The sequence below is a fragment of the Panthera tigris genome, chromosome B3 (genome assembly GCF_018350195.1).
Source record: "Panthera tigris isolate Pti1 chromosome B3, P.tigris_Pti1_mat1.1, whole genome shotgun sequence".
Taxonomy (NCBI): Eukaryota; Metazoa; Chordata; class Mammalia; order Carnivora; family Felidae; genus Panthera; species Panthera tigris.
Genome location: NC_056665.1, coordinates 112,930,005 through 112,950,278, shown reverse-complemented (window position 1 = coordinate 112,950,278; position 20,274 = coordinate 112,930,005). Strand labels below are relative to the sequence as shown.

At 44.6% G+C, this 20,274-nt stretch overlaps 1 protein-coding gene across 2 annotated transcripts in view; it reads right to left on the bottom strand.

Annotated features, from left to right (window-relative positions):
- Nucleotides 1-19,886, bottom strand: part of ARG2 (arginase 2) — a 30,757-nt gene extending 10,871 nt beyond the window's left edge. Inside the window, exons 1-2 of one of the 2 annotated variants that reach the window (XM_042989958.1) lie at nt 19,644-19,886; nt 18,664-18,736 (exon numbers count right to left, since the gene is read on the bottom strand). In XM_042989958.1, the coding sequence (XP_042845892.1) occupies nt 18,664-18,736; nt 19,644-19,754 (184 nt within the window). In that variant the 5' untranslated portion in view covers nt 19,755-19,886. The remainder of the gene's footprint in view (nt 1-18,663; nt 18,737-19,643) is intronic. The other variant, XM_007095162.3, reaches the window with a different exon arrangement.
- Between the last annotated feature and the right edge of the window lie 388 nt (nt 19,887-20,274).

Sequence of the window (20,274 nt, the reverse complement as noted above, 5' to 3'; positions counted from 1 at the left end):
GTTCCTAACTAATTTGAAAAGATACATGCACTCCTAGGTTCACCACAGCATTTTTACAATAGCCAAGACAACCTAAGTGTCCATTCACAGGTGAATGGGGTAAAGATGAGGTGCATATATATACACCTACAATGACATGCTAGCCATAAAAAAGAATGAAACCTTGCCCTTTGCAACAACATGGACAGACTTAATGAGCATTATGCTAAATGAAATGTCAGAAAGATCATACCATATGACTTCACTTGTATATGGAATCTAAAACACAGAAGCAGACTCAAATAGAGAACTGATAGTTGCCAGAGGGAGGGGGTGGAGGCATGAACAAAGTAGGTGAAGGGAAATAAGGGGTACAAACTTCGTTATAAAATAAGCCATAGAGATTAAAAGTACAGCATAGGGAATACAGTCAATAATACAGTAATGTTTGCTGCCCAGTGGGAACTATGCTTATCACGGATGTACAGTGGATGTACAGAATTGTCAAATCACTATGTTGTGTACCTGAAATTAATATCGTGTGTCACTATACTTCAATAATAAAATTTAAGCAAAATGAACTCTCCTCTTCCTGGGTCCACAAAGCTGAGGACCAGACCCCCTGAAGGGATTAATATCCTGAAAGGCCCTGCCTGAGTTGCCTACCCTATAGTACTCCCATTTCTGCTCTTTATGTTCCAAAAGTGCCAGGCAAGGACTAAGGACAAGGACTGTTAAGGGAATGAAAGGAAATTTAGCAGGGACTGGGGGGACAGGGGTCAAGGAACTATTCCCACATCAAGTAAAATTTGTACCAGCACTGTGTTGCTATTTTCATTGTTTTCTTTCCTTACTGGTAATAGAAAATTTTTATAAAATTTATAAGGGAAGTGTCTAATGGTGAAAGTCCCTACCCCACTTCCCAGGCTTGACTACTCCATCTTTGCTTGACCTTTGTGCATAAACATAATTCGTACTTTTTGTTTTTAAGTAGGCTTCTGCCCAGTGTGGAGCCCAATGTGGGGCTTGAACTCACGACCCTGAGATCAAGACCTGAGCTGAGATGGAGTCAGACGCTCAACTAAGCCACCAGTGCACCCCCATACTATTCTTTTAAATAAGGTTGTTGGAGTAGGCTTAACTGCTGTAACTAACCTTCCCCCAAACAATGGCTCAAACACAGTAAATTGGTTTCTTGTTCCTTTAACATCCAGGGTGGATATTGTAGGTCAGCAGGAGGCTTTCCTTCGTGCAACGATTCAGAGACCAAGCTCCTGGCTTGTGGCTCTGCCATAATTAGGGCTTTGCCATTTGTGTGGCTGAGGTTGGGTTTCCCCAGGATCAAGGCAGCAAGAGAGGAAGAAAGCCCTGAGAAGGCAAACATCTATTTTTAAAGGCCTTGGGACACAAGTGGTACATCATACCTGCTCACATGGTACTGGTCAGCAAATCAGATCTAACTTCTGTCCAGAAGAGAAAGGATTTGGTGGACAGCTAGCAATCTCTGCTGCAAGTAGTACTTTTAAATTCTGCTGCCATAACTTTTAAGTGATTAAGAACTCAAGATTCTTGGGGAGCCTCGGTGGCTCAGTTGGTTGAGCATCCAACTTTGGCTCAGGTCAGGATCTCACAGTTTGTGAGTTCAAGCCCCACATCAGGCTCTATGCTGACCGTGTGGAGCTGGGAGCGTACTTCGGATCCTGTGTCTCCCTCTCACTCTGCCCCTTCCTGGCTCATGCTCTCGCTCTCTCAAAAATAAATAAACTTAAAAAAAAAAAAAAAAAAAAAAAAAAAAACCTCAAAATTCTAAAGCTTATGTGCTGATCTGTACAATTGGCAATCCTAACTATCCTATTTCATTATAGAGCTGAATCAGCAAATGTACTATGCCATCCTGATATAGCCTCTCGGGGCCTTTCTCCTCTAATGCCTGCTATACTGATAGCATTGGAGCAAAGGACTAGTGGAGAAGAGTCCAGGATTGGTTTCTAAACAGTGAACAAGGTTCTGAAAGAAGAAATGCACACAAGCCAGGTTTGAAAACAGTAGAGCAATTTAACAGAAATGAGAAGTTCGCAAATTGGAGCAGTAATGCAAAGGAGGCTGAAGAGAACATGAATTGTAACCCAAGGGCCAGCATTTTTGAGGAGTGGGGAGGCTGAAGGGAGTTTAGTTTTTTATAAGAACAGGATGAACAGAGTAATAATGAAGCTATTACTTTATCTGAGTGCTATGGCAAATTCTTCCTGTTCAAAGGCAAAAAAGTGGTGTCACTAAATTTTAGAGAACCTTAGAGTCCTAGTGAAGAGCAAATAGAATATGGAAAGAGCATCTGCCTGTCATGCTTAAGGCAGCTGTCCCTTTGTCGGACTGTTTGTGCTTCAGGTCAACTCATCTGCAAGTCTTCATCAGATGAGACATCAGGTTTCATTGCTACACTTCCTTCTAAGAAGGCATTGTAGGACAGAATAAACCTAAGACTTCAAAAAAGCTCTCGTGATAAACAGATTTAGAACCAACTTGAAAGGGCTCTCATTTTTCACTTGCAGTGGGAAAGTAAACCTCTGTAGATACTGGCACAGGCTCACTGCTTCTCCAGTGCTGATAATAAAAATACACCGAATACTACTCTGATCTTTTAAGCCCAAATGTTACCTTTGGCCTTGATAAACCTCTCTAGGCTCCATCAGAGTGGAACGAGAACACAAGTGCATCAACAGAATGATGTAACCAACTGGTGGGGAAGAAATCAAAACAGCCCTTAGCAGTATCTGTGGACAGCACTTCTATCTCAGAGCCCTGATCACTAAGGAATCCCTGAAGGAAGCCAGTGACAGGAAAGGAGGAAAGGAACAAAACTGTCTCCATACACCACACCGTGCTACATGCACTACAGATAGCTGCTAATCCTCACGTCCTGCTGTTACTGTCATCCACACACTTCAGAGGAAGAAATCCAGCAAAATTAATAGTTCTGTGTAGGACAAGCCTCTGAGCCCTTTGCTCAGAGGTTCACAGAAGACAACGTTAGCACGAAGGTAACATTTCAACAGCATGAAGGTTCCCCATTCTGCCACTGCTGACTTTTTTTTTTTTTTTAATGTTTGTTTATTTTTGAGAGAGACAGAGACGGAATGTGAGTGGGTTGGGGCAGAGAGAGGGAGAGAGAGAGAGACACAGAATCCAAAGCAGGCTCCAGGCTCTGAGCTGTCAGCACAGAGCCTGACGCAGGGCTTGAACTCACGAGCTGCGAGATCATGACCTGAGCTGGAGTCGGATGCTCAACTGAGCCACCCAGGCGCCCCCTGCCACTGCTGACTTCTACTCACAAGGAGCTCTGACCTTCCAAGCTCCCAGCAAGTCAAGAGAAATGGGTTCAAAAGGGGGCTGACACCCGGAAGAGTCTACTGCACCACAGGTAGCCCACTGGCAGAACAACAGAGTTTGAGAAAAGCTAAGGACCTATTACTGTGCCTTTTTTCAAACTGTCCCTGAATAGGATGGCATGTTTATTATGACTTGTCAGGAATAACAAGTCAGTGAAATGTGGAGAAATACAAAGACTCAGAGATCTCATTTAATGCTGGGAGGATACTAATACTGGTGGCTTTAAAGCTATAGACTCAAATATCATACGTGACAGATTTAGCCCCACACAAAGGGAAGTCCTGGCATTATAAAGGGATGTAACTGCTAATCCTTAGGACCTTAGAAGGGTACTAGAGAACCAGCTTATTGAAAACAGTGGCAGTGTTGCCTGAAGTCTACATTAGGAAAAGAAGGCCAGTTACTTCAGGCCACTTGACATAAGAATTTCTGTTACCTCTAAAATGTGATTTGGGTAATAACCTTCGAAGAGACTTATTTAAGGTAAACTCATTTTTTATTTAGGGCCATTTAACTGCCAGAGGTTATACAACCTCCAGAATCATGTGTCCTGGAGGCCTGTAAAAATCTGCTCTTCTTAGACTCAGTATCAAGTTGAGTGCATTAGGGCAAGAAATCCTACCACGCAGAGAACACGTATTTGTTGTAGTTCACATCTTCTGAGTCTGAGGAGGCTGCTTCAGTCAGGGCTCCTAACACCTCCTTCCTCCCCACCCAGTTCTCTGAGGCAGTGAGGAGCACAGCTGACGAAGACCAGGGCAGGGAAAGTGGCATTGGCTTGAGGACAGAAGGTGAGCCAGCCAGGCCAGTCATTTCAGACATGTCCATCTGACATGTACCAGAGTTAACCTCAAGATCAAAAGATACAAACATGGTGTCAATAGATGCCTTTGCATGAATGTGATTCTTGAGTAAAAAAATCTAAATATAGAACTCAAAACTTCAGGGGCACCTGGGTGGCTCAGTCGGTTAAGGGTCCGACTTCAGCTCAGGTCATGATCTCACCATTCATGAGCGCGAGCCCCACGTCGGGCTCTGTGTTGACATCTCAGAGGCTGGAGCCTGCTTCGGTCTACTGTGTCTCCCTCTCTTTCTGCCCCTCTCCTGCTCATGCTCGCTCTCTCTCTCTCTCTCTCTCTCTCTCTCTCAAAAATAAACATTAAAAAAAATTTTTGAGAGGGGAAGGGAGGGGAAAAAATGTTAAAGTTTAGTTCGAGACATGTAACCGAGATGACTTGCAGCACCAGTTTAACTTCCTTGCTAGTTGGTGTTCTAGCTATGTCCGTCCTCTCCTAAGGAAAACAGAGTATCACTGTCTGAAGATAAGCTTAGCAATGTATGCCCTCTGAACCAAGCTCACATCAGCCCTCTAATGCCTCTAGATCACGGTGAACCAGCTCAGGCCTTCTCAGATGGACCGCTGGCTGACAGCACCCTAACAGCCCAGTTCTAGCACAGGCAGGATCGAGGGAAGAGGAGGGTTCCTCCGGCTTCACAAGACACAGCAGTATAACCATTTTCCCTCATTCAGAACAAGACTGTTGAGCTTATCTGGAAAAGAGATCTGCCATTGTCAACATGCTAACAAAACTTCAGCCTGCTCCACTGTATAACCTCAGGAAGAGACAGTGACAATCCCTGGGGATAAAATACTGCTCTTCAGAATACGTGATCTTTTTTAGGTTCTTGATATTCTACCTTGTTCCAGAAAGGATTTAAAGGGCAACACATCAGGCTAGTGACTACAGCATTGCCAGTTAACAACGGTTGTGATGTCCAGCTCCCTGCCCCAGACCCTGGGCCGGCTTCCTGGTGAGTGTTCCCAGGGAACCTCAAACCAGACAGACTGCATTCCAGACCACTCTGGGCTGCGAGCAGAGCGCACACAAGATGGCCACAGGAAGTCAAGTGCCACAGTAGATGCAAAAGGAAGAATCCTTGCCCTCCAGCCCCTAACTTCCTAAGAGTCAAGATCTGCAACCAAGTTCATTTCCTGAGCTTGTCCTATCTCACGTGCTTTCCAGGAGTATTAAATGAGATAACAAGGAAAAGCCTACACATGCTAAGGATTACGAATTAGTTCAGTTGGGTGAAGCACCTTTGTGGTTTGTCTCCCCACCCTACCCTTTTCCTTGAAACTGATGGTGTAACCTAAGACTTCCCAAAACCTGTTTGTAATAGGACTATGTCATTTTGATAAAATCAGTTTCTGGTGAGAAGTAGCAAACACACATAGGTCCACTGATTTCTCATTGAAATGGCTCCTATAGAGTCCGGTTCTCACTCACAGCTTGAATCGTCCACATCTCCTATAAAAGAATATAAAGGCAAAGCCAATTAATCTTGGAACACCAATTCTCAGAAGCCCTAACCACAATGCCACACGCCCTGCTGTGACTCAATTCTTGGGTCACACAGGAAGTAGTTTTCTACTTCTTTTTCTATTCAGTAATTCTGGTCTCTTGGCAGGGGGTAGGGAGCCAGGAAGATTTGGTCTATCTTCTCCCAATCTCAGCATTACTCACATCTATTATATTAATACACCCTCACTACCAAGAGAGTCTGGTCATTAAGAGAGAGGGAGGGGCACACCTGGGTGTCTCAGTCAGTTGAGCATCTGACTTTGGCTCAGGTCAGTATCTAGTGGTTTGTGGGTTCAAATACCATGTCAGGCTCTGTGCTAACAGCTTGGAGCCTGCTTTGGATTCTGTGTTTTCCTCTCTCTGCCCCTCCCCCACTCACGCTTGAGCACACTCTCACTCTCAAAAATAATCATTAAAAAAAATTTTAACAAAAAGGAAGAAAAAAATTAACTCAAAGACTAAATTATTTAAACCAACCACAGTAATCCCTTAGGTTCCAGGACTCTGAACTGTGCTATGTTGGATGTTGAAATAAATAATGCAACAGCTCTCTAAAGTAACTAGAGGCCAGCCTGACTTGAAGAAGCACTCACCATCAGCGACTCAGGTCCTGATGAAGAAACATAGGTTTCGAAGAGGGGACAACAACTGGCTGTTATCACCTACTTTTACATTTAGCTTAAATAAATTCATCAACTAGTAGCCTAATACTAGGCTTAACAATTGATATATGCCAGTTAAACAATTTGATATATGCCAGTTACTCTGAGTCATACATTCTCAAAAATCAGGAGATCAGCTGGCTTCTGAGGAGCCAATCATTTTTTTTTTTTTTTTAGGAGCCAATCATTTTGAGAGAAAGGAAACAGTGATCTGGGAAAATCCCATGGGGCATGATTTGAATGAAGTTACAGGAGAAGGCCAGGATGCTTGCCCCTGTCTTCCTTCAGCACAGGCGGACTATGTGCTTCCTGTGTGCCAGGCTCTCTAGTAAGTCCTGGGGATGTGGAGATGAGGTATGGCCACAGATTTCAACGAGCTCCCAGTCTGGTGAGAGGACAGTCCAGTGCTTACTGCTATGAGGCAGCCGGGCACTGTGTGTGAAGGGAACAGAGGAAAGTGCTGACTCAGACCCAGGAAGAGCCAGGAGGACTTATCAGGGGCACTAGCTGAATCTTGAAGGTATTAGCCAGGAATAAAAGGGGAAGGGGAAAAGGCTTACCAAGCAGAAGAGGCATATAATACCTTCAGCCCTAGAGAACAATTCACAATTCCCCTGAGCCCAGGGTTCCTGGGAGGATTGTGGAAGGAAAAGGCAGGAGGAGGCAGAAGAGGGGGCAGGGCCCAGAACCCAAGCAGTAGGGTCAGGAAGTGAGAAATCAAAATCTACACTGCAGATCCAGTGTACTGAGGGCCTGAGGGAAATGGACTGGCCCGGAGAAGAGCAGCTCCACAAGGGGACTGTAAAAATAAAGCAGTAGATTCCAGCAATACTTAGAGGGGGTGTGGAAATAAAGGGCCTGCCCTGCAGCTTTCTGGCTCTACTTCTAAAGATGAGAAAGACACAGGGGAAGGGAGTGGAGATGATGAGGTCAGTTCTGGATAGATGGCCTTGAGATGTCAGAGACTATCCTGTTGAAAACACACAGAAGCAAGTACAAGGATCAATTCTACACAGTGTTCAATGATGAATAACATCACTTCTGATGGAAGTGTATATACTGCCACCAACTTTGCAGAACTGCCAGGGGGAAAAAAGCCTGAATCTGACCAAGGATCTAGATCCAATTATCAGTTTACAGGAAACACAAAAGAACACATCACAGGACACCACAGGGATGTAATCTGCAAAATTCAAACAGATTATTACACAGACAAATGACCTAGTTTCCTCCACAAATACACCACAAGGAAGAAGAAGAAAAAAAAGATAAAGATCCCAAGTCAAACAAACTGTAAATAAACATCGCAAAAAACTTAAGTCTGTCAAACAATGTCGACATTAACTGGTTTAAGGGCAGAGACAGAGGAAAAATAGACTTAATTTTCCCTGTTTATAAGGGGAAGACTCCTGGCTCCCTTTTGTTTCAGAATTTCCTTCTCTGTCCTTTTCAAATGCATGTAAACGTTTATAACATTAAATAAGCCTCTTGTCAATCTCCTACCCCAGGAATGTTTCCCTCAACGACTGGAAATTCAGAGGCTAACTTCTGTGGGCACAGGGGGTGGGCAGCCTGCCCCAATTTGCTAAAATACCTCCTGCCTTAGGATATGAGAAGTTTGTTTTCCTCTGGTGGTTGTTCAAATTTCTATGATAAAGTTAGGATGAGCTCTGACAAATGTTACTGTCAAATCCTCTAACCAGAGGACTAGTTATTGTTTATCTTGAAAACATGTAATGGGCTGCACCTGGGAGATTTCTTTATCTTTGCAATCTCTTAGCAGATTTCCTGATTGAATGCTTATTCAATAACTGCTTTCTCTACTACCTTTATGGAAAGGTTCTCTTGGTTGGGAGGAGATTTATTATTATTATTATTATTATTATTATTATTATATTTATCCAACACTGGGCATTTGATATTCTTTTAGGTATGATAATAGTATTATGGTTAAATTTTAAAGAATTCTTATATTTTGAAGATATCTAATGAAGTATTTGCAGATAAAACAATAGGATGTCTGTGATTTGCTGTGAAAGGCATGGAGTAGGGTGATTGCCATGTATTAATGATTGATGCTTGGGCAACAGACACAACAAATGCACTATGTCACTGTATCTACTTTTGTTATGTTTGTACACTTCCATAATAAGAAAGTTAAAAAGAATATACACATGGAAGCCAGCTGGGATACAGGTTTGGAGCTGAGAGCAGAAACAAGTGTTGGAAATAAAGCTTTGGAGGCATCAGCATACAGGTGACAGAAAAGCCATGGGAATGGACAAACTGCCAATTGAGACAACATTAAACCAAGAGGATCAAGGGCAGAGAACCCATGAGGAACACCAGCATGTAAAGGGTGGGTAGCAGAAGATCTAGCAAAGCAACCAGAGAGCTAAAACCAGAAGAGAATGGTGTCTGTTTCAATAAAGGTGTGGCAGACAGTGTCGAATAAAGGTGAATGTTGCAGTGTCTACTGTGTTAGGAAGTAGGAGGTCTGAGACCTCGGCAAAACCAGTTTCATTGCAATGATGGCTCAAGACCTCAGATTATAGCAAACTGCAGTGTGAAAGGGCAGCAGAGAAGCCAGGATGGTGGCTCGGAAGAGAAACAACTGGACAACAGCTGGAAGGCTACATAAAGACCAAGGAGGATGGCAGGACGGTAAGATTTGCAGAACAAAGGGAGGGAAGGGATAATTGTTAGAACAAGAACACTCAAAGGTCAGGAGAGATGGGATCTAGAACCCAGGGAAGTGGTATGACTGTTAACTTGTCCAAGATCTGTCCTTCACTTGTTCTGCAGAGACAGAACTTTAGTTGGGAGCATGACCTCTTAGAATGGAGACTAAACTCGGCATCTTCCCTTGTTCCTTGGTGTGGCCATGTGGCCCTTTGGGTCCAAAACGATAAGCAGAAACATCCTGCAACTTCTTGGGAACTTCCCTTAAGGGAAAACACAGAGTTCTCCCTTTGCCCCCTTCTGTCCATTCTTGTGCCCTGCTGCCAGAAACGAGGCCACACCATCTGGGACCACTAGACAGAGGCCTTGCTGGTAACACAGCAAGGTAAGAATCTAGGTCTGAACTTACAGAGCGGCCAAACCAGCTCTGGACTTCTCTCCAGATTCTGTTTACTGGAGAGTGAAACTATTTTTCTTAAGCCATTGTTATTTTGTGCTCTTTTCACACGCATCTCCCTAATACTGTTAGGACTGTATCCCTCATCCTCTGAGAGTGGGTCGATACAACTAATTGGGGGATGACAGGGAGAAGAACTGTAAAGGAGTCCATGCCTTAGTTGGAAAGACAGGGCCATGAGGATTATGGGTAAAGACTTGAAGTATCTGTCATGGGAAATGAGAGAGGGAATACACTAGGAACACACAGGACTTTAAGAAATAGGAGACCACCCACTTATGATAGTGCCATGGAGTTTCTTTGGCTGCTGCAAGAGCTGAGAAGACAGCTGACTGCACCAATCCAGCCATCAGGTCATATACAGCAAGAAACGAGATTCTCAACTACTTCTGCTGATTGTAGGGGCTTGGGAAAGTTTCTCGAAGTCTTCAGGACATACTTTACTTTTTTTGTTTGTTCATTCTCAGCTTTGATTTATAGAGCAAAACAGTGTGCTAAGAAGCCAAAAAAATTCTTCAAGCACGTGGCATTTTTATGTCTTAAGAGAAGCTACAACCTTGTTCTTAAAAAATAAGTTAGAATAGAATATGAATTAAGGCTTCCTTTAAATTGTGGTAAAATACACATAAAAATATCCATTTTGGGGGGTGGCTCAGTCAGGTTAGGCATCTGACTCTTGGTTTTGGCTCAGGTCATCATCTCACAGTTCGTGGGTTTGAGCTGCATCCGGCTTTGTGCTGACAATGTGGAGCTTGCTTGGAATTCTCTCTCTCCCTCTCTCTTTGCCCCCCCCCCCACTCTCTGTCTCTCTCTCTCTCGAAATAAATAAATAAAAACTTTAAAAATATATTTAAAAAATAACCATAAAATTTTTTTTTAATGTTTTATTTATTTTTGAGAGAGAGACAGACAGAGTGCAAGCCAGGTAGGGGCAGAGAGGGAGACACAGAATCTGAAGCAGGCTCCAGGCTCCGAGCTGTCAGCACAGAGCCCGATGCGGGACTCAAACCCCCAAACCACGAGATCTGACCTGAGCCAAAGTCAGACGCTTAACTGACTGAGCCACCCAGGTGCCCCTAAAAATAACCATTAAAAAAAATTTTTTTTAATGCTCACTTATTTTTGAGAGAGACAGACAGAACTCAAGCAGGGGAGGGGCAGAAAGAGGAGACACAGAATATGAAACAGGCTCCAGGCTCTGAGCTGTCAGCACAGAGCCCGACGTGGGGCTCGAACCCACATACTGCGAGATCGTGACCTGAGCCGAAGTCGGACGCTTAACCGACTGAGCCACCCAGGCGCCCCAAAAATAACCATTTTTAAGTGGTAATAAGTACATTCATATTTTTATATAACCGTTTTAACTACCATCCACCTCTAGGATTCTTTTCATCTTGCAAAACTGAAATTCTGTACCCATTAAACAATATTTCTTCATTCTCCCTTCCCCCAGTCGCTGGCAACCACCATTTTGTTTTCTGTCTCTATGAATTTGATTTCTCTAGGTACCTCATAAGTGGAATCATACAGCATTTGTCTTTTTGTGACTTCTTTCACTTAGCATAATGTTCTCAAGTTTCACCCATGTTACAACGTATGTCAGAATTTCCTTTCTTAAGGCTAATATTCCGTTGTATGAATACCTTCTTGTTATTGTGTATAATGCTATGGACATGGGTCTATAAATAGCTCTTAAAGACCTTGCTTTCAATTCTTTGGGGTATATGCCTGAAGTGAAATTGCTGGGTCACATGTTAACTTTATTTTTAATTTTCCAAGGAACCACTATATTGTTTTTGACAGCAGCTAAGTTATTTTACATTCCCACCAACAGTGCACAAGGGTTTCTAATATCTCCACATCCTCACCAATGCTTGTTAGTTTCTGGGTTTTTTGATGCTGGCCATTCTAACAGGTATCATTTGTTCTTAACAAATTAAGAATGACACTATAGCAAGAGCGTAGCACAATGTCTAGAACATGACAAATGGATCAAACAACTTTGAAATAAAACGTGTAAATTAAATTCTTTGCTGCCTTTATAAGACTGGTTATACGGATATTTGCCAAATCCCAATGTCTTTAAGAGATTTGCCTTTATTCATGCACACCAGTGATATATGCTCTTGCCACAGCATATTGCTAAGCAAATTACTAATTACAGAACAGCTTCATCACTTTCCAGAAAGAAACCAGTGCCCACTGCCAGCCACTCCCCATTGCCTTCTCCCCACTAGTCCCTGAACTAGTCTACTTTCTATCTCTATGGATTTGCCTATTCTGGACAATTCATATAAATGGAATCATGCAATGTGGCCTTTGTGCCTGCTTTCTTTTACTTAGTATAATGCTTTCAACATTTACCCATACTGTAGCATGAATTAGCAATTCATTCCTTTTTATGGTTCAATAATACTCCATTGTATGGATATAGATTTCTTAAAACAATGCAGATCAGGGGCACCTGGGTGGCTCAGTCGGTTGAGCGTCCGACTTCGGCTCAGGTCATGATCTCACGGTTCATGAGTTCGAGCCCCACGTCAGGCTCTCTGCTGACAGCTCAGAGCCTGGAGCCTGTTTCAGATTCTGTGTCTCCCTCTCTCTCTGACCCTCCCCCATTCATGCTCTGTCTCTCTCTGTCTCAAAAATAAATAAACGTTAAAAAAAATAATAAAATAAACAATGCAGATCTACCATAAAAATCCATATTTCTGGCTTTTCTTGAAAAATTGGAGAGAAGCATAGAAAGCCCTCCCCCCCTTCCCATGCAGCAATCACTGGCTAGAGCTCAGTAATGGCTTTTGTTCCCTGAACATTCCAGACACCTTTCTGTCTCTGAGTCTTACTGTTTCATCTGCCTAAAATGCTCCCAGATTCCTTTCTTCACCTGCCAAAGGTCTGCTCACATGACTCCCTCTGAGTAAGGCCTCTCCATCTACATATGCAATGTTTACTTAGTATTCCCCACTCCTTGCTTCATTTATTCCACAGTACCCATTACCATCTGACATACTGTAGATTTTACTTATGTCTGTTTCCAACCACTCTTCATTAGAATGAGCTCTAAGATAACAAGGATTTGTTCTGTTCACTATTATATTCCCAGTATCTAAGCCTTAGCAGTGCTCAAATTTTTTTAATATAAAAGTTAGTGAATGGGGGCACCTGGGTGGTGCAGTCAGTTAAGCGTCCGACTTCAGCTCAGGTCACGATCTCGCGGTGAGTTCGAGCCCCGCGCTGGGCTCTGGGCTGATGGCTCGGAGCCTGGAGCCTGCTTCCGATTCTGTGTCTCCCTCTCTCTCTGCCCCTCCCCCGTTCATGCTCTGTCTCTCTCTGTCTCAAAAATAAATAAACGTTAAAAAAAAAAATTTAAAAAAAAAAGTGAATGAACTTGTTAGTTTGTAGGGACTAAAAGCTGTTTTTTTTTTTTAAGGTTTATTTATTTTTGAGACAAAGGGCGACATAGCACGAGTGGGGGGAGGGGCAGAGAGAGAGGGAGACACAGAATCTGAAACCGGCTGCAGGCTCTGAGCTGTCAGCACAGAGCCCGATGCAGGGCTCGAACCCATGAACCGTGAGATCATGACCTGAGCCGAAGTTGGACGCTTAACCGACTAAGCCACCCAGGTGCCCCTAAAAGCTGTTCTTGAGAAATAAACCTGAGAGGTGCCTGGCTGGCTCATTCAGCTAAGCATCCAACTTTGGCTCAGGTCATGATCTCACAGTTTGTGGGTTTGAGCCCCACAGAGCTGCATCAGGCTTTCCACTGTCAGCAGAAGCCTGCTTCAGATCATCTGTCTCCCTCACTCTCTGCCCCTCCCCCACTCAAACGTGCTCTCTCTCAAAAATAAACATTAAAAACAAATTTTTTTTAAGAAAAAAAAAAAAACCAGGGGCGCCTGGGTGGCTCAGTCGGTTAAGCGTCCGACTTCGACTCAGGTCACGATCTTGCGGTCCGTGAGTTCGAGCCCCGCATCGGGCTCTGTGCTGACGGCTCAGAGCCTGGAGCCTGCTTCGGATTCTGTGTCTCCCTCTCACTCGCCTCATCCCCCCCACCCCCTACTTGTGCTCTGTCTCTCTCTCTCTCAAAAAAATAAATAAAACGTAAAAAATAAATTGTTTAAAAATAATTTTTAAGTCACAGTAACACATTACTACAGTCAGGCATGCCTGGAACTTGAAAATATCTTTAAAACTTGAGGTTCTTTTCCCAAGTCACATTAAGGAACATGATGGTTCAGAAATCAAAGCACCAAGAGAACAGGGAGTTGCTAAAATCCAAAAAGATGAAGATATAGTCCTAAATTAACTTACGGCCAAAGAAACTGTAACCTAATGAGTTATATTAACTTACAAGAAGACTGTGTCAAGTACTAGGGAAAAAGCAACCAAAAGAACAAGAATTTATCATCAAGGGCCTAGAAAGAGGGAGGATTTTGAATATTGTAGTCCACGTGGCAATTTTTTCCTCACTGGAATATGTCAACTAGGTATCAATCAGGATCTCTAAGCTGCAAGCAACAGAAACCTATTCTGGCTAATTACAGCAGAAAAGCAATTTATTCAATTTGGGCAACTCCCAGAGTCTTTAAGAGGGCCAATATCTGCTTTAAAGGCCATATTACCAGGAATAAAGCCTCCAAAAGTCATACTGCTGGATGGTCCAGGAAAGAGCCTATTGCTACGGTCACCTCCACTACTGGGAAGAGGAACCGCATGCAGCTGGCATGGCTGACCCCACCAAGACTGGACAGAAGCCACTGCTAGCATTGCTACCACCCCTGCCCATCAAAAAATTAACTCTTTGCTGCCCTTTCTTCTTGAATCTCAAGTCAAAGTTTAAGATGGGTGCTTCTGTTCGTGGAGCCTAGGTCAAGTGCCCACAACTCTAGCTACCATGAAAATAAGGCAGAATGTGGGTGGAGAGAAAGCTGAGGTAGATTAGGGTCAAATTATGTGGAAGCTGTCCTTTTGGTTGACACGTGGAACACATAGCACTAGGGGCTGAAGCGCAGATATCAAAATGTGAAACTATTAAATGAGAGTGTATTAGAAAACTGTATCTAGTACAAGCCTGAGATTTCACTGTTTATTATAGGGTCAGGCTACATTTTAAACATATGAGGCTTTAAGTCCAATTTAAAGAAAAACACCAAAATGAAAAATATGGCAAATTAGCAAAGATAGTATATGAATGACAGGACTGAGAAGCATGGATGCATGTAAAACTAAGCCAAGGAGAAAGTCTTAGCTCACTCTGGTGGCAGCAAAGAATGTGAACCAAGGAAGGCAAGAATGGGACAAAAGATATCATTGGAAAGTTATAGTCAGGTGTCAGGAGGACACAAGTACAGCAGTACCATTATGCTGAAGGACTCTAATCATTTAGGAGGAAAAAAAACAAACAAGACTTTGTGATCAACATGTAAGGCACAAAAGGGAAGAAGCAAAGGATTGTGATGGTCTTAGAGTTGGACTTGAGTAAACTGGATAACGAGTGATAGCATGAAACAGACAGTGGAAAGACAGCAGGAGAAGTGTATTTGAGGGAGAAGATAATGAATTTTGTTTTGAACAAGTTGAGTTTGAGACATCTGTGAGAGGGCGGGGGAGGCTCCTTAGAACAAAATTGGAGGAACACTCGGGTCAATATTTGAGGGTTGGGAAGGAGAGGAGGATCCCACAGAGGAGTCCAGGAGTCAATGGAGAGAAGAGACTCAAAAGGGAATAGTGTCTGCTAACAGAGTATTTCCAGAATACAGTGGTCAGTTGTACAATAGAGAGGTCCAGCAAAATAAAGGCTGACAAATCCGTGGGCTTGCTCAAGGTAGTTTCAGTGGAACAGCAGGGTGGAAGCCAGGCTCAAGTAGCAGTATTATACAACTAGACTCATGAATGCTGATTTTCTCTACCAACCACTGAAAGCAAATACACACCCCTGAACTCACACACCAATCTGTACCAAATGAACAGCTCTCGTACTTCAGATCTTCACGTGAAGCAGCTACCTCGGGCCCTCTCTCGTTCTTCCTGAAGCAGACCATATTCTTGGGTCTCAACCAAAGAGATTTCTGTTCTGATAGAGCACCAAATGGAACAGGAAGAACAAAGGTCTCTAGCCTAGTTGAGGGTAATCAGAGTAGCTCCCACATGGCTTCCTGAATAAACTCTGGGACTCTTGGCTTGGTCACAGTGGCAGTTAATTTAGATGGTTGTTTCAGTGGCCGGAACCTCCTTTCAGTGCCACAGCTGAGTCAAATTACTTAATTACAATGATAAAGGCCGAAAACTTCATCTCAGTTTACAGCTATCTTCCCCCCACAGAACACTCCTTTAACCTCTGAAGAAAAAAGGGGCAAATTACCATGGCTGTCAGAGCTAACCAGAATCAGGAGCAGAGGTACCGCATCTGAGCCTTGCCAGAGCAATTGCCTCTTCATCTCTCTCAGGCTCTCCTTATATACTAAAATAAGTGGTTACCTGACAGAGGAACCATTATTGGTGTCCTTACCAAATCCGGGAAAAGGGAAAACCAAAAGCAGACACTAAGTCAAATACATTCATTCAAGAAAACAGGAAGTTTGACCAATGCTATGACAACACCAGCAGCCTGTGACAGCAGACTTGAAAGCAAGGAACAAAGGGATTTGTGAACGTTACCTTTCTATGAGTCTTCTGTCCCCTCAAATTTGACCCATGCTGCTTCTTCGAAAGTACTACTTTAGTACTGTTTCACAATATAGCAATGGAAACTTCTCATGGTACCTTTCTCCAACATATTTTTGGAGATTAGCCAAAACCACATGCTGGAAATCTGCTGAGTGCCACAATCATATTAATATGCAATGAGATTCTATTTTGGGCTGCTGTTGATACTGGCCTTCCAGTCTGCTACAGGGTAAGGATATAAATTGTAAAACTGAAAATATCTGAAAAAATTAAAGGGAAGACCAAATAAACCGAAGCTTCACCATCACTGTAGGGTGAGCGTTTACAGAGGAGTTATTTGAGGGAGTAGTATTTGAGGGAGAATGGCCTTTCCCAGGTTGGAGTGGGAAAATTCCATGAGCTAGGACAGGAAAGGTCTACAAAGCATGAGTAAGGGAAGCTGCTATAAATGTGCCCTTCCCTTTCAATCAGCAGCCTCAGCTGAATATTATAAATGTGTCCCGTGTCAGAGGCTGAAATGGATTCATCAGTCTCTTAAGGTAGAACTGAGCACTGAGCAGGCAATTCGAGCAAGGCCAGGCCCAGTTCATCAGATGGGCTGCAGAGGTTTACCCAGTATTAAAAACCAGCGATCACCAGAAATTGTTGTCTTCAGTGTAAAACGATGCCTTTAAAAAGGGTTTGGGGCACCTGGGTAGCTCAGTCATTTGAGCGTCTGACTCTTGATTTCGGCTCAGGTCACAATCCCAGGGTCCTGGGATAGAGCCCCACACACATCAGGCTCTGTGCTGACAGCGTGGAGCCTGCTTGGCATTCTCTCACTCTCCCTCTCTCTGTCCTTCTCCCACTCACTCTCTCTCTCGCTCTCAAAATAAATAAACTTAAAAAGGGATTTAAAGGGACAGTATCCTCATTTATAAACAGGAATAGAAACTTCTTCCCTTTATGACATTAAAACTAAATCTCAATTTATCTTTAATCTTCAGTGATGAACCTGGAGAGTTATTAAAATGATCAAGAAAGAGGGGCACCTGAGTGGCTCAGTTGGTTGAGCATCTGACTCTTGGTTTCAGCTCAGGTCACGATCTCAGGTCACGATCTCACGATCTCACGATCTCAGGTCATGAGTTCAAGCCCCATGTCAGGCTCTGTGCTGACAGAATGGAGTCTGCTTGGGATTCTCCCTCCCTCCCTCTCTCTCTGCCCCTTCCTGGAGGGCACACATATATGCTCACTAGCACTTTCTCTCATTCTCTCAGAATACATAAACTTTTTTTAAAAATGATTAAGAAAGAGACCCTATTGAAGAAGAAACTTTAATTATTTAACAGATGAGAGTTTTGAGTATTCAACCAAAGACACCATATCTAGACGTAGCCAGAGGTATATGAAGTACACCTCAACTCAAGGTGATTTTGGTGACTTCATTATTCCTCTGTTTTAGGAGGATGATCCACCCTAATGAACTCAATGATCAGCAGAGGAGATTTCAAAGCAAGAGTAGGGAAAGGAGTTGTAGTTCACCTAGATTCCACATGATTATCTTCAGGACCTACAGCTCCCTGTTGCCATGCATTTTGCACTTACAGCTTCAGAAAAGATCTGTGAATGGTCCTAATGTGAATGGAGGAAATGACCTTAAAAAGCAGCTAGAAACATTCAGGTAAAATAAAAGGAAGAACATTCCTCCCATTCAAGTTGGAATTTGATGCCTTCTTACCAAAAGAAGTGTTCTCTATTACTATATAAATAGCATTTATCTGTGGGTCATCTTCAAGAAGTTTAGAGTACTATCCTAATCACACAACTGCAACTTTACTGCGGATTACCTGGGCACTTGTGAAAATGCACATGTCTGGGTCCCACCACAGAGCCAATAAACCAGACTATTCCATGGAGGAGCCTAGGACCCTGTATTTTTAACAAGTAACCCAATCTCTGTTTCTCTCTCGCTCAAAAATAAAAGCAAACAAACAACAAAACAAGCAACCCAAGTGATTTTCATAATCAGGGAAAAGTTTGAGAAATACTGATCTAAGGCTCTGCTTATAGTAATATAAGGCTATTCATCCTGGGGAGGAAACAAATGACATGAAGAGAGGAAACTGGCTAGACTGATGAATCAGAACCGCCTCATGACAGAATTAAGAGAACTAGAATTTGAGGGGGGAAAGCTGAGCGGTTAAAGCTGGAGCGAGCGTTCTTAGCACTGCTTGGTAGCCACTAAGCTTGCTCCAGGTCCTGCGTCACTCCACCTCCTTGCCTTCCACACACAGTTACTCTCTTTATTGCAACAAGACTGCCTGAAGACTCCCGGATAGATCTTGAACTGCAGATGGAATCCAAGGGAGGATGAGAGATGCTTCCCAAGAACACAGCGGATACTCGGCAGTCCCTGGATATAAGAGGAGACTGAACTGGTCCGTTACCGGCCATCACAGACATCTCAAATCCAGCTACTTACCTAAACTGGAGAGTCTTTTCATCAAGCCAGCTTCTCGGATGGCAGCAGGACCACGTTCCACTCCTTTTCTTTTCTGTCACACAAATTACACATTTAGATCTGAGGTCAGAGGATTGGAAATAAGACCACTTTATTTCACAAAAATACAGAAATTTGCTAATTCTATACTTAGTTCCCAACAGATCCCTCTGAAAACCTGTGACAGCATTAGCCCTTCATTTTATTTTCACCTGAGGACTGCTCATTTCAAACACTTGCAGGGAAAGAGGGGAAAACAACTATTACTGGAATCCCATCAACCTTCCAAGCCCCAGGCTGTGGGAAGAACAAGCAGAGGCCAAGACAGGGGAAGGGGCTGAGCCAGGTCAGGATCCGGCGGCCGGGGGGTGTGTGAGTGTGGCTGGCAAAGGCCTGAGCCCGGACTTCTAGAGCGGTGAGCTCTCCACGACCGCAGCTTTCCTTCATTGATCAAAACAGCCCCTCCCGGCCTCCCGGCCTCCCGGCCTCCCGCCGCGAGAGCCGGCAGCGCCAATTTCCCCGCCAGTGAACGCTTTCTGAGAATAGACCCTGAAGCCTTAAATCCTCGGTCGCTCTCTTCAACCTCTTCTCCCTCGATTTTCCACCGGGTATTCTGGCCGGTTTCTTCCCCTTCCAGCCCCTCCATGAAATCCTGTCCCTCCTCCCCTCCCCTCCAACACCCCAAGCGGGTCCCACCACTTTCTCGCTCCTCCAGGGGAGGCCGCAGAAACCCGCCAGCCCGCGGCCCCCCGCCCGCAGCGCAAACAGGATGCCCTCCATCTCCTTCCTCCCTCCCCATCTTCTACCAGGGAAAACCCCACGTGCTCTCCCGGTGCCCAATAGCGGGAACCCACCACCTCGTGCCCCTCCGTCTCTCCCCATCTTCTCCTCGCCTCCCCGTCCCTCACCCCACCCCCGCTTTCTCCAGGTTCTGCCCCACGGTGCCAGGTCCCGGTTCTCACCTGTCCCTGTGAGAACGGGGCTCCGATCACAGCCACCGAGTGAACCGACTTCTTCAGGACGGAATGCACTCGCGTCCGGAGGAGACGCGAGAGGCTGCTTCTCAGGGACATGACCGGCAGCGCGGGACACAGATGACCTAGAAGCTACTTCGTGCGGCTAGCCGTCTTAAGTGAGCGCAGCCGCTAGGCGCCGGGCTTACCTACCCGGGCGCCAGTTGCACCGCCCCGCCCCGTGACGTTACCACCGCCCGGCCACGCCCCCACGCCCCCTACCAGCCCCCCTCACACCTTCCCACAGACCCCGCCCACTGTTCCTCAGGGCCTAAACACGCCTTTGATGACGTCATCCAGCCCTGGCTGGGACTCTCCCTCCAGGGACGAGCCCCTACAGCTGACGCCAGGAGGCTTGTGTCGGTGTCTGGCCAATAAGAGCGCAGTCACGGGCAGGTGTGTTCCTTGGCGGGAAGCGGCCAGCACCCTCGAAGTTAGCGAACTTGCTAAACACGGGAACCAATTCGAAAGCTCGCAGGTCGGGACTCTTCACACAAATGCGTGCCGCGCAGATGCCAACTCTAGGGAAGGGCTGCCTGGTCTGGGTCTGGCTGGGCTGGTCTGACCCCACTTGAGTGCT